Source organism: Diprion similis, chromosome 14, assembly GCF_021155765.1.
Source record: "Diprion similis isolate iyDipSimi1 chromosome 14, iyDipSimi1.1, whole genome shotgun sequence".
Classification (NCBI taxonomy): domain Eukaryota; kingdom Metazoa; phylum Arthropoda; class Insecta; order Hymenoptera; family Diprionidae; genus Diprion; species Diprion similis.
Genome location: NC_060118.1, coordinates 4875201 through 4894768, shown reverse-complemented (window position 1 = coordinate 4894768; position 19568 = coordinate 4875201). Strand labels below are relative to the sequence as shown.

Here is a 19568-nt window from a genome sequence, read left to right as displayed (position 1 = left end):
GGTTAACTGGTTTTGCGTCTACCTGCTCGACGTGACATTCGTTTATCACTGCACAGGGAGAGCGTAAACTCTACTATCAACCAAATTAACTTCAGTCGACGGACCGCGATAAGCGCGAAACGCAAACGTGCGTCACTTTTCATCCGATGGCAGATCAACCGTAATGAGGTCATATCTGACTCATTACGGACTCGTACTAATTACATTATAACAATTATGTTATTGTGTGACTTCAGACGGCAACATGACCACAATCGAGGAAAAATCGTTGTTTCGCGATTCAGGAATTGTTTGAAATCCAGTAAACCGTAATAAAACAAAACACACTTGTATTTCGAAGTCTTAGTTCTTTAAAAATCATTCCAAAATTAAGAAAATCGTCATCTATTCCTCAATATTTCGTTACGCTAACTTCAACCTCGTCTAAAATTGAAGTTTGGGTCTGGAATCAGCCTCAGCCGTATCTATTGAATAACCACGTTATATAATGTTTGCAAAATTTTTTGCAGTCATAAATTTTGGTGGTGAATTTTTTAGCAGGCCAAAAATAATTGCGGTGTCCCTCAGCCTCTTTCGATAATCGAAAACGTGACTTACGGATATGTGGATACAGTAAGAGTCAAGACTGACGGTTATTGGCTGATGGTTTTTAGTTCGCACGGTCACCGTAGCACGAAGTGGCGCTTATGGTGCGGCACAAGTCAACTTTACCGGCTGATCACTATTTGTACCCAAAATTATCTGAAATGTATGTTTATTTTCCTGGTCTAAAAGTGGCATGAATAAAAAAAATTATATTTTACTTATAATTATTTCCAGAATAGAAGACGTCTCTCAAAAATTCATAAAATACGGAAATAGTGATGCGTATCGGAAAAACCTTCAAGTATGAATGCAATTGACTGTCGAAATTTGGCCCGATTACATTCGTTTGTCTATTGAACGAACGAAAGAAACGAACAAGATGATTCACGAGTGAAGGCGGAACTGTTTCAATATGAATGGTCTTCTGTAGCCACTTTTCTGCGCTAAAAGCACAAGCCCACAAAGTAAAAAAAAGTGTTTGAACTCGGCATGCAAAACATGTTTTTTTTTCGAATTTTTTATTGCTGCATCCGAACTTCAAGTCGGAATGGAGAGACTTCTGGGTCGATTTTCAGTAAATGGCCGTTGAAAGTAAGAAAATAATGATACACAGTCGTATGGATTTTCGAAATTACAATGATCATAACCATACGTTTTTTGGGTCGCTGAATCCTAATCTGGGGTCAGTTTGACCTTATCAGTTGAAAATCAAGGCCATTTCAAGGTCAAAACGAGAAAAAACCTGTTAAAACAGAGACAATTATACGTTTTTGGAGTCGCTGCATCTGAAAACCTGGCGTAACAATTTCAATTTCGACCGGATCGCGAAGTTTCATGGGAATCATCGTTAGCATTCAGGAAGGGCAACTCAGAACTCGAGAATTCGAAAATATATCTATGTTGAAAATCATCGACTGATATCCTAGAACCTCTCCCAACTTTTCCAAGTCTCCTTTGTAATATATTTCATACGACACTAACAGTACTACAGTACAATACACTTATACATACGTTTTTCCTGTATACATATAGATATTTTCTTTTTCATTTTTTGTATTTTTCTTCAAATCCATTTCTCTGATTTTATTTATCCACCATTCTTTTTGTTTAATATTTATTGCATTATACCATGATTAATTGAATTAAAATTAAATATACTAGCAAAAATAATAATAATGTTGAAAAGATTTTTTAAAACAATTTACGAATGTGGGATTTTCCTTAGAAATTCGGTTTTTTTTTTTTTTAATTTTTCCATATTCTACATCGACCACTCTTTTTTTTAAACTTTAATTCAGAACACCGTCGGTATAAATTTAAGTCGCAATGATAATAGCAATAACAATAATAACAGTATAAAAAATAGTTCGCAAATACAAGTTTTCCTTCTTAATTCCTCACGTCGATGACAGCACGTGTAAGATAACGAGCGGATATACACACTGATATGATCGCTGTTCACGCTCACAAGTTTTTTCCCCAAACCCATAATATTCTCTCCAATTCCAACCAGTGAAAGTGTAAGTACTATAACGTTGCTCTCGCCATTGTTGATAGCCCACAACTCCAGTAATTTGATATGGAATGTAACGGACATTCCACATCTTCAACTTTCACATACTTTACATAATATGGATCAGTACAAGCACATGTATCAATTACACAGCCACACAAAAAAAAAAAAAAATTCTGGCTGGCGGGTCAAACCATGACTATCATATGCTATTTCGGTCGGTGAAACCGAATCCGAAGTCCATTTCACCCCATCATGTAAGAGGTTAAAAGGTTATGGGATTCAATATATTAGGTACATATATTCAAAATTGTGCAAGAGTTCTATGCAGCCCTACAAGAGTTCTAACCAATCTTCCAGCACAGTTTTTGAATCCGATTAAAATAGAAAAAAGTTGCGTCGGTTTTAAGGTTTCTATTTTACGAAGTTGGCCCTCAAGTGTTAAATTCGATTTTTACTATCAAAATCGATAGAACTATTTTTAAAACTTACAACGAACTCTAGGACTATTTGAATAGAAGCTAGAACTCTAAAAGAAAAATCGATTGTCGAAAAATGAGGGGCCAGGTTCACAGCGGTGAATTCATGTCGTTTCTTTATTTGTACGACAAATGAAAATATGTCTGAGTGTTGTTGTACAGAATTGCGTATGAAACAGCGCTGTTAAGCCAGCATGTAGCAGTCCTACCTTTACCGACCGAGCAAACTCATTCTTTTTCTTTCTATAATTAATAAACAAACAAACGGATAGGGTTGAAATTTGGACGGCGCATAGCTCTTTCGTAGCGAAATCGAGCCAGGTTACTCATATCCCGAAAATCGTCAAAAAAATTGGTGGTTTTTTGACACGTGTTACTATTCCCACATCTCCTGCATTTCAGGGACCAAAAAGCGCATAGCTGAGGTACCTTCGGCCATTCTGCGAAAAATAAGGAGCAAAATGAGCCATCGTGAGACTGTCTTCATGCAATATTGTGACCAGGCTATGAGAACTAGCATGTCATATATATATTTCGTGACGTCAGAAGCGGGGAAAACACCATTACGAATCCTGCAAAAACGGAAGCACGAATCTTACTCGGGAAATTTTTACATTGAAGCTTGAATAAAAGTGTACGTGGCTAACTCAGTCACTGGTCATGCAAATCGCTGATAATGTTTATAATAAAGAATAATGAAGTGAATAAAATCACGCCAAAACAAACATGGCCGATCGGAGCTACATGCATGTTGAATATTCACTGATTGCACTGTTTCACAATTTCTTTCACTCTCGCCAGACAGTTAGCCACGTACAAAAGCACTCACTTTATTCGGGAAAACTTATACTATCAGTTATTTTTTTGTAAATATGGCACGATTCGTAACGGCGTTTTTCATGTGACAGCAGCCCGTTCATGGTCGACAAGAAGTATGTCTCGATCTGTAACTGACATCATTGGTTGGATCTAACAGAACAAGCCAATGAAATCAACGGCCTTAGTTGACCGTTCAACGTTCAGAGGCGCTGCACGTATTTATGACGTCACGATTTGATATTTTCAAGTCAGGTCAGCGGCGCCTTAACAACGCCCAGCCCAAAGCCGTGAATCTAAAACATAAAATTCGGGGAGTATAACGTCTTCTATGACGTAAGCACCAAGTGAGAATGGCGTTTTCTAAATTCTAACTCTCAGAGGGGTGATAGAGATAGCTAATGGGGTTTCATAGATTACAATATTTGTCGGCTCATAGAGATATATTGACTTGCGTTTTGCCTAGAAAGGTTATCCAATCAAACGCTTAAAAAAGATCTCAGCATTTTGGGCTGGTAATTCCCTGAAGAAGCCAATCGTTAGGTATGTATGTACATAACATTAGGTGTTTCAATCTCATGAATAATAGCGTTTTTTTATCATTTTGTCAACAAAACAAGTGAATTTCGTATAAAAGATGTATGTACAAAGAATGAAGTGGCACCTACGGGGTAATCAAGCAAACTTAAAAAACTTTCTTGCTCTGTCAGTAAAAAAATTCTCTACCGCTGCCAATACAGTTAAAATTATAATCTCATACGCGGTCGGTAAGTGTAGGACGTTTCAATTAACCCAGCGCCTGGAGCGCTTTTTCACTAGCTTCAACAAAATACAATACAATGACAGCTGGCTGTTAGAGGTCGTTCATTAATTACGTAAGGGTCCCAGGGGCCGGGGGGGTTTAAAAATCTATACATGACCTCATCTCGGGGGGGGGGGGGGGGGGAGGGGGTAAAAGTTATTTGAAAGAAGAGCAACGTCTCAGAAAATAAAAATCGCACAGAAAATTAAAGGGCAGTTTCATAAACTAGAAAAAATTTCTATTTAGACGTTCTAAAAACTGTGAGATCTAGTTTTTCATTTTTAATATACAATTTCACTTATATATTATTATTTGTAAAAAAAATTATTTCATAATAAGTTTTTAAAATCGTAAATGTGTTTATATTTACACACTTCGAAGCTTATAAATGAAAACTATCAAAATAATTACCTTTTATGAAATAAAAATCTTTAATTCATGTCTACTTATGAGTATTAGTACAATTGATCCTCCTCTAACGACATTTAACTGTAAAGGAAAACTGTACGTAAAATCTCACGTAAGAAGTAGAGGAGGAATCCAAGAAATCTTATGTGTTCTTACATGGGGGTAGGGGGGGTTGAAAATGGCTAAAATCGTCCTTACGTGATAATGAATGGCTCCTTAGGGATGTTCGATCTACTGTAAATAATCGATCTCTGGATCGATTCCGAATCGGACGTGTGAGAATCGATTCTACTAAAAATCGAAGGGGAAAAGATCGATCTTTTCATGTTACGTGTCCCAAAAGAGTGAAACTCCAAATCAAGCGAATGATCGAAACCTCAAGCCCAACGAATAACCAAAATCCTAACCTGAATGTCTACTGTTTACTGTATGCTCTAGTTATTCTAAATTCTAAGCGTTCTCACACTCTCATATTTTCACGTGTCTCGGTTTTATAAGATTTTTCTTTGTCTTATTGCCTCAGAATCAAAAAGTAAAGAATCGATTCCAGCCTATAAGAATCTGTTCCCTCGAAAATCGGAAACTGGAGAATCGATACGAAAGATCGATTTTTCTCGCCAAAAGGATCGATTTTCCTGAAGATCAATTTAGAATCGAACATCCCTACGTGGCTGTCTGCTTTAGTGATCTTTCGTCAATCCTCGGCCGTATACACAGATCTTTTGCAGTTTTGGCCAATTCTTATTATGGAAATAGCGACTTTTGATTTTCTTCTTCAAATAAGTGCCAATGAAATTTTCGAGGATTCAATACATTATGAATATGCGGGCAAAGATCCTTTTACATTCTTCATCAACAGCCTATTTCGCTTCTTTTATTGTTGAATACATCGATTGTGTTGCTGCTATAAGTTTGAGATATACTATACCTACAAGTATAAGGTGTAGGTAGCAGATCTCTATAAGTAATGAAAATGTACTATTGACTTTTTAGCACTAATTATTTCCAACAGCGGAAGAGATAAAGAAGAAAAAGAGTATACTGACTCAAGATCGTTATTTTGTTTGTTTTTTCTTTCGTAAACGATATTAGTGAGTTAATGTTAATTTATTATTAGACAGAATGTCACTATATACTTACATCCACTTTTTTAGCGACCTGACGAACAAACTCTGGCTCACTGACCACTTCCGTGTTCCAACCGTAACTCATCTTGTATATATTTTATTTAAACTATCCACTTGTTTTAATTCAATGCCAACCAACGTTTGAAGTTTATAATTGTACTCCTGCAATGCGCTCGAATGCCTTTGCATAAATCTCTGTTTTCGTTTAGGATATATATTTAAAAATTTATCAATTCACTACCCACAATCAGTGTAATCTTTACGAGTTCATTTTCAGCTAATTGTCCAGTTATTAATCAGCATCATAACATCTTAAAATAAATTTTACAAATTTTTTAGTTCTTAGCAGAACCTTGAACAGGCTTTTTTATGCGTCTATTATGTTGCTCTTTTTGGAGTCACTTTGGTCTTACAAAATTAGATCATCATTGTGCTTTACATTTTGAAATAAGAATAAATACTAGCTTATTCATGGAATAGCTTTGCGTTCGATACTAAACAGACGGATATTCCAGCTTAATATTATCCACGTTTACCTAACCGACAAGATGCCATCAATTAGAATGTTTATATGTAAAATAAAAATAGGTATAGTTTGATACGTGTACCAAAAATACACATCACATAATGTTTTGTTTACATTTGAATACAATCAGTATATCGAAGTTAGATAGTATTCTCTCACATATAAAAATTTTAAATACGTCTTCGATGTAATAAGAGAGAAACGAACTGTGTAAAGTCGAATTTTTTAAACAGTATCTTATGGGAGAACTGCTCTTAAAAGCTTTTGTTGGAGAAATAACTATATATATTTCACATTTAAGAAGAAAATATACATCTGCAGTATATTCTACAGTTTGTGCTGATTTAAAATATTAGGATGAAACACGAGGTCATTGACTTTATTAGCGTGATTTTTCTACAACAAAGAGGTTAGGATGTTCAGATTTAAAAATTCGGTAAAATCGTAAATACCCGACGTGTAATAAAAGTAATAATTATCTCTGAGATAAGAAGGTTGTTTAGAACTTGTTTTAAATAAGATGCGATGCATTTTGGAAAAGGAAAATTCTCCGCATATCAAAGATATCTTTTTCTTACCGGTTGAGGGTTAGGATACTGCCTACACTAGAAATAAAAGTGAACCAAAATGTGTATAAATAGAAACCATTTGTGCTGCATGTAAGAGTTTGTTGTCCATGAAATATCACGGAGAAAAAGGATTACCAATATATCAAAAATTACTCGAATATGCAGTCGCGATTGTTCGCGGCAAATGAATTTTTCATTTTGATCTTCCTCAACTTTCCTCTCGGCAAGACAAGGAAATGTTTTGTAAAAATATTTAACCAATTCCAGCTAAACTCTAATGAAAGAAGTCAATGGAGGTACACTTTCCTAAAGAGTCATCATTGAATTTCGGCATATGAGCTGAAGTTAGTCGCCTATTCACAGAAAGCTCGTGCATGCTATAATTTTTTTTGGCATCACTCGGATTATTGGAAATTCGATGTTTGCGTTACTATAGTCACTGACATGAGAAAATCTGCCATAAAGAACTTTGCGTGAAATAACTTTCGGTGACTCGCTATCGGCTGCTAGCTTTAGTATCATTGCAACACACCTTGTTACATTCCACGCCCGTCCGCATATTCTATATCCACCTACGCATTAAAGTTTATTTTAGTGACTCTTCTCTATACCGAATACTGATAAATCAATGGGCGCGTATTGTTTTCACAACGAATCGCACGTATCTGATTCCATAAGAATTGAATCACGTTTGCTCTTTGGCGTAATTAAATTCGTTCATTGTTCAGAAATATTCAAATGTTTGCGGTTTCGTTCTGTCAAACTTGATTGACAAAAAAAAAACAAAGATGAATAAATGGTTCTATAAAATATTTAGTCATTATTTCACCGCTTTGTACCCTCAAATAGCGAGCTATTAGATTCTTTCACTGCTGAAAAATTTATCATCAGTACTCTATAAAGTGACGACTCGAATCTTTTTTCAAGATAGATTGATCACAACTTCTAGTAGGTAAATAATTTACTCGTGTGCACACACGAGTTGCTTATAAGCAAAGAACCAAATCTTTGCGAGCTCTCTCTTATTGATCGCAGCTTTATGTAACGTACAACGGTAAAACCCATCGTCCGCATGCCATTGACTGCAGTTTGGCCGAATACAGGATGATCTGGATAATGTATAAAAACTCTCCGAATCATCACGCACATCACGCACACCAAGGAATAGATTTTACTCTCAATTATTGAAAGTCTGACAACCCTTAAATGGTAACGGGGGGTCACTCGTGCCTCGCCCAAACCGTCTTACGTTTCACGTCTCATCACGTTTTCCTTTGTTTATATGATTATATTGTTTAAACAAATGATCAATTCAGCAATATAATGATTGGTCCTTATTCTAGGGTAGTTGATGAGATTCCATGAATTTACCGGAATTTTTTAGAGCACTTTAGAGCACTTTTTAAAGCGCCAGAAACGAGTGACTCCCGTTACCATTTAAAGGTGCCGAAAAACACGTTACCATTTAAGGGTTGAGTAAATCGCGTGATGAATAACCCGTTTCGGAGGTACCCACCAGTAAAGTTTAATTCTTTACAGTGTTTTAGAAAAAATTTGCAAGCCTTTTTCCTTTTCTCGAAGTGTAAAAATTGTCGGAGATTTAGGTATACGTTATAAGCAGAATTATGACGTCACAATGGAACTATAACGCTTATTAGCTTTTTTCACTATCATCTGTTGAAACCGGATGAAAATTCCCCTATAAATTTGCCGGTTATGTATAAATTACAATTAATAAATAACGCAAAAAGTAGTAATAAATGGTATTAATACCCGATTAGAATTTTCTAAAAGTATTTTTAATCGCGGAAATAGTTTTAACAAAAAAATATGTCGTTATAGTAAGTAGAATTCTCATTTAGAGTAAGGAAAATCCTAGAAATTGTTGTTTTTTTTCTCTCGAAAACTACCGTTGAAATGAATATTCTAGGTATAAAATTTAGCAGAAATTAATTGAATCATTGGAGAATACAACTTTTAAAATACAAATGATTCATCGACTACTCATACACGAGTTCTCATTGTGATCAAAAAGTTCTTCAACCTGTGTGAAAATACAAAGTGATTATATTCTCTTTAGTGACAGATTCCGCACCTTGGGTCCAAATAATTTGAATATTTATCGTATAACTCGTGGATATTACAATAAATGAAAAATTTACGTTATACAATTTTTTGCTGGGTTTAACACTCATAGAATCACATGGTTCTGATCCAGTTTCCAACACAATGAAATTAATGCCAGGCAAAGGGACGTTCAAGGTCACGACCGGTGAAGCATAAGCCGGTTATACAGAGAATGGTAAAGCAGGAAGTTTGATCGCGAGTCACGTTGCTTTCTTGTACGATTATCTCGTGTAATACGTAGAACGATTTTTATAACTATATACAGGGTTACAATAGGTATACAGTGTTGAATAAAACAATTCAGTTATTTTTATCTATGGGGTCACTATTTGAGAATCCGTATCGACTCGATTACAGAAATTAATCGAACTCGTTGAAAGGTTGCTGAACTGTTAGGTAAAAATGTGTTACCTAAAAATGTAACGGTTATTCAAATAAAAATATAGAACTCTTACGGAGAAACATTCAAAAATTTTCATGGGAAAGAAAAATCAAATTTTGTCTGTAGTTGTACGAAAAATCCAATCAGAACGCCGTCAGTTCTACATTGCACTCAATTTGAAAGTTATCGATATCTCACATGTACAAGGAACGAATCATGATCATGACAGCAAATTCAAAGAAACTGAAGTTAGTAAGGTTGACGTAACGGAACATAGAGGGGAAAAGTTACTATTTTACATTTTTATAGTGACTTTAAGTCAATTATAATTTACCGCATCTCACGACACTCCTGAAACTGCTAAGTAACGATTTTATCCGAAACATGAATCATTACAATGACGTTTCCAACTTCAGTTTCATAAAATTCATTTCAGGAAATTGTTTGAACCTTCTTTCGTCAAATTTCGAAATGAAAAAATAATTACTATTAATATGCGTGATGAGCTGTGAAAACCGTTGAAGACGACAGCACGTGTGACGGTAAATTAATGTCAAAGTACTCTTTTAAACTTTATATTACTGCAGAAATTGTTATAATGAACTCTGTTCATGTTTTTACTGTCGACGAATGATGGCAGATCACGCGCGCACGATACGTCATACATACCTAATATAATAGCTAGGTATAGGTATACATATACGGACACATAAATGTGTCGAATGTTAATACCTCCAAAGACTGATATTACATCGCATGTTGCGAATGAGTATGCGGCATACTTTATCATTTCCTAACGTATCGATCGAACAATGCGAACTTGTCACTGCAATAAACTGCAGCTGCGTGAGTAAAGTGTAACCCGATGAGTAAAAATGGTTGTTTATATCACAATAACGACAATATGTAGTTAGAATTAATTGAAGCCACGATGAAGCGCTCATCTGTTTTGTTTCTATTTAAATTTGAAACATCTACGTCTTGTGAATGGTATTTTCCTTAAAACCGGTTTCAAAGAAGTAGAAACCCCGAACTAATTAGCCGGGAATATTGGATTTTGTTATAACTGTAGTTATCCAACGACCTGGATCAGAGAAAATAATCGTCGACATTGAAAACATTCGAGCAGTTTCTTCGCATTGACTGACAATAATACAATAAACTATAGGTAAACACAAGGAGATGGCATCGTGCGGTTTGTATGCATATAATGTATCGCACAATGATTTTTAATTGACTTCCACAAGCGACGACTACGCATCGCCATTTGCTAAGCTATACGCTCGGTCAACTATTTACTGTCATAATGTCGTTCAGCTGTTGTTGTTCACTTTTCGTTTTCGGCCAGAGCTGGCTTGTCAGCTCGGCTTCCACTTTGTTTAATCACAGTGCGATTGGACCGCGATTGATGATCCCACGTTTAATTGCAAAACACAAGTGCGCGAAACACTCAGGCGGGCACGGCAAGGCTCGGCAAATGTTCGAGGAAAACGCGAGAATCGCCTTCTCAGTTCTCACTTCATGCCAGCTCACCGCTCACTGCGACTGCCGGTTGGATCCATGCCGTGTCGGTCGGCCTTTGCTTCAATAGAGGACTTGGATGTGTGCGTGTCTTGTCTATATTGATGCACGCCGGCGTATGCCGAAGGTTGCCGTTCTATCGCGAGTTCCATTGCTCGTGGTTAAATTCTGAAGGACCATTCACGCGAGGCGGCGATAAATTTGACTGTTGGAAATCGAATTGCACTGGACTGACGAGGAAGGTACCTCGCGCCTCGGGTCGACCTCTCCGATTTGATTTCTTTTGTAATATGTTATAGTAGACTAAAAACTAAGCGACACGTGTTTTTTTTTATCTGCCATTAAACACTTTGAGGGGGTAAAACCACCCTCCAAAGTAAGGCATGTCAAGGGGTGATTCGGCAATTTCGCCCACAAGAAGCCGATATTTTTTAACCAATCCAACTGGACAATTTTTCTCATAACGAGAAATGAAACATGTCATTTTCTCAAGTAAAATAAAAAAAAAACTACCAAATCGCACCTTGACATGCCTTACACTTTGGAGGCTGGCGTCATCGCCTTAAAGGGTTTAATGGTAGAGAAGAAAAATATGTGTCACTTAGTCATTGGTCTACTATAATATATTACAAAAGAAATCAAATCGGAGAGATCGATCTAGGATACCTTCCTCGTGTGACGTATGAATTGCTAGAAGAAAATAAATTAGTGGAGTACTTTTGCGCTCACAAATTTATGTTGCGTTCGCTAAATATAGTTAAAAGAAATTAATTAAAAAATTTTTCAAAATGAATTAACCCTTTGAGTCACACATTATTGTGCTGGGTCAACTTTTATAACAAGATAGTATCGTATGGTCTATCGAGTCGCTGATTACGAGTCTGAAATCAGATTTTGAAAATTCAAGATGGTAGATCCAATATAGTGAACAAAAATTTAAAATTTGATCGGCTATGGTCAAAATACTCTATGCAGGGGTTTTCGGGGTCGCTGATTGAATTCGCCATACTGAATTGTTATAGTCTAGTTTCAGATTCGTAATCAGCGACCCCAAAAACTTATGATTTATGTAAAACATGTATATACGTGTAGAGAGGGGTAACTTTCTCGGAAATGAATTATTCCTTCGGTTTTCACGATTTTTTCAAGAAGTTTCTATTGAAAAATTGAGTATTGGAAACCTATTAGTATACTATTAGTATAACCGTAAAGAAAATGTTGAAAAGTTCTCTAAATATACAAAACATGGATATAAAATAGGTGGTAAGAATAATAACTTATTCGTCTTAGTACTTCATTTCTCGAAGCGCAAATTAAGTAAACTCGAATGACTTGGATAGATCTTCGAAATAGCGAGGAATCAACCGTTCAGCTAAAATCATTGGAAATTATTGAAAATCACTTCTTCAAATCACATGTGATTGCGCTGAAAGAATCACGTCAAATTTGCGCTTGAATTCACGGAAATTGTAATTAGTCAATATTTATCAACAAACACTAAATTGTTTAAATTCATTAACATTCCGATGGTCTCTATATTGCTATGTGCTTTTGTTGATGTCCAGTTTATCAAATTATTTCCATTGATTTCCCGGCGTTCTAGATGATTCTATCTAATCCGCATATAACTGGGAAATGCTTATAGAACGCTAATAGATCATTGGGAATCGGGGGCGTAAACATTCGAAATCAAAGGAAATCATTTAGAATGATGGGAATTAACTGAAACCGAATGATTAGGTAGAAATGAATAGAAACCTGCTCTCTCATTGGTTTCGGGATTTTGTTAAGAATCGCGAAGTTGCAAATTATTTGTTCAGCGTCATTTTGACGAGTGTATTATAAACTCTGAGGGAATTTCTACAATCAGACAGTTTTGAACTCTGCGAGTGTATAAATCTGACGCTTGACTCACCGGTGATCCAGGAATTTTCCTCGCATGACTCGAGTTTTTAATTACGTCTGTATAAAAGCAACATGATACTTCTTGGAAATAAGATTAGAATAAGCGCATGCATGCGCTAAAGTGCCAGTGACTGATAATTAATATAATAATACTACTAATATAAATAACTATTCCTTATTTTTTGCATGGCTACATAAGACGGTGTCGAATCGAGATGTGATATCATAATAACCACTTCTGGCAGCTTTACTTTTCATAAAACATTTATTAAACTACATCTCTCGGTTTAACGTGAACATACAAAAGAGTTTTATCTATCTCGAAAACGCTGACTATGAAAATCATGTTGGTAAAGAATGTTCGTATATATACTGACGTTAAGAGTTACTTCGTCTAAGCAAATTTCAGACTCGCAACGCACGCCATAAAATACGGGTAACGAATTTTAATTATGGAATCGCTAAACGAAGTCCAATCGAAATCGTGAAATCTTTTTTCAAAACCCGCCGAAATGCACGTTACATTAGATCGGGAGAGAAGTTCATGAAAACATGAAGAAAGTAGCATTCTTCAAAACCGTTTTCACTTTTTGATTCACTCGCAATCGGTCGTCATTCAACTCAGGATCAATTATAGACACGAAAGTGTCTAGCGCCAAAACCATTGGAAGAATTTTTTTTTTTGAATCCTGACAAAAAATCACTTTTAGTTTTACTCATTTGTTTCAATTATAGGCGAGCAAAGTCACACAGACCATCTTGTGCTCTATATTTCTCGCTCTCGAAGTTGTGCTCACGGGGTTGGTTGAAGTTCCGAATTTGAAAAGTTCTGAAAGCGCCTAATTTCGGATTATTTGGTGGCGAAACTTGAAGTAAAGAAATCAAACTTTTACGAAACAACAAAGTTTCGAATAGTGAGAAACTCGACGGCTGCAAGTTCCGAAATTCAAGATTCCAAAAATTCAAGTTACGAAAGAGCAAAGTTCGAAGAAGAAATTCCGAAAATCAAAATGTACTCACACAGCGTAGTTTTCTCAACGAGTGCGTGTAAAAAATCAGAAAAACAGTAAATCACAATGACTAGGATTCCGAACGTAAGAATATCGAAAATCTAGAACAAAGAAAGGTCAAAGAATTTCGATGTTTTGGATTTTTAAATTTTTTCATATCCACCCTTTTGAAACTTTGCACTTTCAAACCTTTGGGCGTCACGTTTCCGACCATTCTGAACTTTGATGTTTCGTCAAAGTTTTATTTATTTACTTTAAGTTTTGCCACCAAAAAAATTCGAAATTTTCAGGGTTTCGGAACTTTTAAAATCCGGAATTTCAACCTGATGCTAATGCGGCTACGGTATTGAGTAATCATCAGCTGTTTATTTATCTGTTCATGTATGTATATTGATTACTTAGCCAACAAACATTATTGTAAAAACAGTCAGTCTCAAGCCTTTAAAACGAGAACACATATTTCAATTGCATTTGCTTTTTCCTGATTTTATCTGTGCTGTAGAATTAATAAATGGCGGTTTTCTGGTAGACATACTTCTCAAAGCTAGGATTTTCGGGAAATCTGGCCTTACTCGAGATGAGAAAAAGTGTCGGAAATAGAGAAATCGCGTCTTGATAATACGTAGCTGTAGATAATGTATGTAATTTTATTTAAAGATTGTTTTTATAAAGATACTTCAGGTGCCTACTAATTGTTTAACTAAAAGACTGTATGATTAGTATTTTTACTCGCCTCGGAAGGAAGCTAACTAAGATACATATTTAAAGTATCTACATTTAAATAAAATTTTTTTTTTTAAATTACAAGTTTTATAGGAAGATACTCGAAATTTAGTTTTGTTAATTTTGTTAAAAAAAGTGTAATTAAAATTCAAATTTACACGAGACTGAATACATAATAAATGTTGATAATTATTAATAAGCGTAATTTTATTTTGCATTTAATTAACAATTTTGGGATTTGTCGAAGGTTTTAGAGGTTTCTCGAAAATTCGAGAAACCAGAAACCCTGAAACTTTCTAATCGTTTTTGTGAGACTAAAATAAACGCAGTCAAGAACTACGATAGATTTATTTCGATAGCGTTTTAGGGACTCCCGGTGAGACCCTGGGAGAGCAATACGAACTCACTTACAGACTTGAATTATTATGTAGCTCCCTTACATTAGACAATACGTTGAAAAGTTTCATGGACTGGATCATCGTGATTGGATTATATTGTGGAATAATACAGCACCGTATCATTGAATACAAAAAGATTTATGGGATCTTTTCGTTGCGAAGAATGTGATTGCGATTACAGATGATTAATTAGAAAGAAATATTCATATAATTCTACGGTGTGTTATTGACAACGTCACGTGACAGATGTATTTTTAGAATTGATTTCAGATTGATATAAATATATTATGAATGAAATTCTTTCTCATTCCGGTAAGAATATTACATAAATTTTGGAAGACTAACTATAAAAAAAAAAAAAAAACAACGATGCATGCCATTTGATTTTTACATGTGATAAATAAAAAATTACGCGCCATACGTCTACTCGATCTGTTGACATTTTTTCGTTCTACGGCAGCGTAAATTGTTCTCAAAAATACCAAGGAACCAATTTTGGAAAAATATTCTGTGAAAATCTCATAAACAAGGTTTTTGAGATGCAGAACATTTGTCACAATATAACGTTACGCGAATGTCTTACTTGTCAGTCAATCGAATCCTGGTTTCGTAAGTTAACCATTTTGAAAATGATATCCGTATTGGCTGCATATTAAATGACCAAGCCTATATCTAGAATTCATAATCGAGAATTCGATGAAGTGGTTTCCTAAGTTTTTTGCATATACCTTTAACACAAATTTAGTAAAAATATTTCTTTTCTAATTACTTGAAACCTTGTTAACCTGGCTGGAGTCGAAATAATGTTTGTTCAACTAAATTTAACTACAGTCCATTGCAGAATATTTTTAATGTATAAACTTGATCTAGTTATTTTCTTTTCTGTTTCAAACGTGAATCCATAAGTCTATTTTCAGTCCAACGTTTACTCAGTAAAATCTGTCTAGGCAACTGACTTCCTTGAAGCTTTAAACGATAGAACAGCATGCTCGAGTTTCTGGAAACTTAAGTCAACTTTTATCAACTATATTCAACATTTATGAATTATACTCTTCGAGTATTCTCACTCCAACGTCCTTCCACAACTCCTATTTTTTTCAATTCTATCGAAGCGGTAGAGCATAGTTAGAAAAAATGAAATCTCATTTGTCTTCACATTGTATGAAAATTTTAGTGGGGGTTTCTTAAAAACATTGTTATATTCTGATTAATTTTCACTACTGCATCATGAGTATTGTTGATTTTCTGGATATTTTCCCTGCCTTACTCAATCATCGTTGCTATCGTCATTAATGAACAATTCACTGAGAATCGCATCTAGTCGTGGTATTTCGGATAAATATCTCCATGTGCTAAATAATATGTGATTGCAGCTATATGAGAACAGCAACCGGCGGTCCTTTTTCCATTAGTGCATTCCCAAAAACGTCTTGTAACACCTTCACTGCCAATGCCGTGAGGGGTGTATTCAACAAAGCAGCGATAAACCTTTCTGGATATATGGCGAGACTAAAGTAGGAATTTTAATATATTTGTTTTATCTTTAGCAAATTGTATATTCACGTTCCCAGCTTTGTCAGTCATTTCCGCAAGATATGATATGACTTGTGAAAACTGATAAGTCCCTGTGAACAGATTTTTCAGTTCTTTCTGTATGTCGCAACCTTTGGAAGCATTTTATTAGATATCCAATTTTTAACAAGGACCCGATATTTCTTTGTGACAATACCATGCACGAATTCAACTGGCCAACGAATTTTCGTAACAGAGTGCGACTCGTTCGTTTCTTTAACAGGTAATTGTGAACGCTTTCCTTAAGTGCTGGCATCAGTACCTGTAAACCTTTCGATTCTAAGTGAGTTTTGACATCATTTTTGTGATGACAAAAGTGTCAGTCGTTTGTTGAATCAAGAAATTCGCCTAACTAAATCATTTTGACAAATTCATCAAATCGAAATTGTTGAATTAAAATCATCGTATTTGGAACAAATAAGGGATACTAGATTGAGTGAACGAATGCCAACAAAATCTATTTTGATGGTCCAAGAATTCCTTTCAATCCCTGTATGCTCTAATACGAAGATGGAGCAAAAAGGGAACAGCCCCGGAGCCTAGGTGGAAAGCTCGTTGGAATGGTGTTTTCGTGGCCGCCCAATTTTCGGCTACCTAACCTAACTTGGACTATTACAGGCAAATTCATACATTTACATACTACGGCTTCGTTAGCGCTTGCGCACTTCGCGAATAACTCAATTTTATGCGTTGCATTATTGAGCCTGAATTACCTAACCCTAATTTCACACGCTGCAAGTAACACCTTCGATACTTTTCAGATCAAACTTCTCTTTATAGTTGTGGAAAAGAATATCGTGATATGCGAATGGGCGATTTCTGACTCGTGTGATTGCAGTGCTCGCCTTGGCTCATGCCCCGAACTTCACACTCATCGGAAATCCCCCACTTTCTGCACTAGTAACACGATATACTATTATTGCCCTTCTAATAGTAAAAATCACACTTCTGAGATCATGAGCGTTCTTTCAAAAAATCTGGTATTTGTCACTTTATTTTATAATGCATGTGGAATATTGCGCTATCAGTGACGCGTATGCTCTGATAATAACTGAAATAAGTGACGTCTTACATTTTCTACTTTACTTCAAGCATTCTCTAAATATTGTCATTCCATAAGCCGGTCGATAAATGTAGGGCTTTGCTATTACTTTCGCGCCGGTGACGTTCAACTTGTTTCGAAAAAATCATGGTCTAAGATGAAAACTACTCGTGGTTGGCTGTGTGGTTGACTGAGAATTGCCAAAGACAGCCAGCCGTGGATTATATTCATTTGAAACAAGCGAAAGAGTTCAGGGGTAACGGCAACGCTCTACGTTTATCGACGCGCTTATAGGAATCCAATGTTAATTATGTCGGTAACAGTAGGATACTTCCTTACCGAAGCTGCCCACTTCATCACTTAATGAGTTTAAAAAAACCGCGTTTGGCTGGGTGTCTTTAACAATCTTTATTCAACGACTGCGATTAGCAATCATTTATAGTAAAAGACTTATCGCACGCGCAACGGTAGATAACCTCGAATTTTGTTTCGAACCGAAAAAAGTTTGCTCGGAGATAAAAGCATCAATGAATATTACTGTATACCTATATATGCGTACGCCATATACTTTGATAATGTCAGAGATAGTTTACTTTCGAGTAACGGGTGAAAAATTCAGAAGCATTATACCGTGATATTTAAAAACCTTCAGAAAAAAGTATCGACGGAACGGCCTCAACGTTAATGTGTTTTAACTTTATAAGATACAAAAATATTGCCAGGAGAAAGAACGGTTTAAAATAGTTGAGACTATAAATATGAGATGACCTGCAGCGCTCCCTTCTTGGAATGTATACCCTGTCTTTGTGCGAGCACACACATGTATGAAATACATGTGTTATGCGTTTGGCGCAGAGCCAGAAGATGTTAAATATTGTTCCTGGGAGTCATTGAACTTTGATGTTGTAATACTTTATAGCTGCAGTAAAATATTTATGAAAAATTATCAACATCGTGTAATGACGCGATCCTGCTATTTATTCCTACTAAATCTAGAGAACATCACTTGAATTAGAAAACCTTAAAGATCGCATTTGCGGGGTGGTAAACGTCTCCGGAACCGGAAAGACCGCCTTGCAAAAGACGTGAAATCAAACGATATCGGCCCGATGTCGACCACACGTCATCTGCTGGCATTCCATGTAACGCAGGATTTCTGGAAGAAAAATGCGAGAGATGATGATCCGATTCTCGAGATTTCGTGAAAGAGCACCTCAGATATATCCGCCGAATTTCCCATTTATCTTTATTATGAATTCTTTTATTTTGAATTCAAAAAGAATTTCGGACAATTTCAATAAAACTTAGGAATATGAATCACGATATTTTCACCATGTAGCGAATACGAAACAGAAATTATAACTTTGAGAATTTATCTGTAAATATTTCAAGTTCATGCAGAAACTCGGATGAACATTTAAGTTTTGGCAATAACTATTTGCAAATGGTACAGAAGTTTTCAGAAAGCTTGACTTCAGCACGCTTTCCAATGAGTTCAGTCAATCTTGCTGAGAAAAATTTTTCATTCAAGGTGTCATCTAACATGTAAAACAAAAATTCCTTACCCGGACTGAAACTTGTAGGTTTTGACATCACCGCCGTCGCCAATGACGGCTTTTGTATAAAAATACGAGTAATTAGGCATCTTTGAGTTAATTAAAAAAAATTATTTCCGGCCCCGAAAATTATAATCTAATTCTTCACGGCTAATCACAAACAATAAACATTATCTTGTACTTTTACGGAAAAATCTGTACAATGTGTGCTATTGAAAAGTTTAAAACTGCGCAGAGACGAACGCACGAATTCTGTGGGTCTCTTTCTGTACTGCCAGCAAGTGGACAGAACGGGTACGTGTGTCGTACCTATACAATCTTATTACTTTATATATATAATATACATACATATACATATTTAACAGAGACGTGCTGGGTTGATGAGTGACAAAGAAACAATATTTCGACTGTGCTAACGAACCTGTTGTGTTTCATTGCATATTTCAAATACAACAAATATCAGATCTTAAGATTTGTTCATATCTGAAAGACTCGTATCAATGTCAT

At 35.6% G+C, this 19568-nt stretch overlaps 1 protein-coding gene across 2 annotated transcripts in view; it reads right to left on the bottom strand.

The window, feature by feature from the left end:
* The window catches only part of LOC124414919 (calpain-A), a 60465-nt gene extending 41137 nt beyond the window's left edge, over window positions 1-19328 (bottom strand). Inside the window, exons 1-2 of one of the 2 annotated variants that reach the window (XM_046896097.1) lie at window positions 19071-19328; window positions 18526-18661 (exon numbers count right to left, since the gene is read on the bottom strand). In XM_046896097.1, the coding sequence (XP_046752053.1) occupies window positions 18526-18661; window positions 19071-19150 (216 nt within the window). In that variant the 5' untranslated portion in view covers window positions 19151-19328. Of the gene's footprint in view, window positions 1-5743; window positions 6042-10633; window positions 10885-18525; window positions 18662-19070 lie in introns of those variants that run through there. The other variant, XM_046896100.1, reaches the window with a different exon arrangement.
* Window positions 19329-19568: the final 240 nt, after the last annotated feature.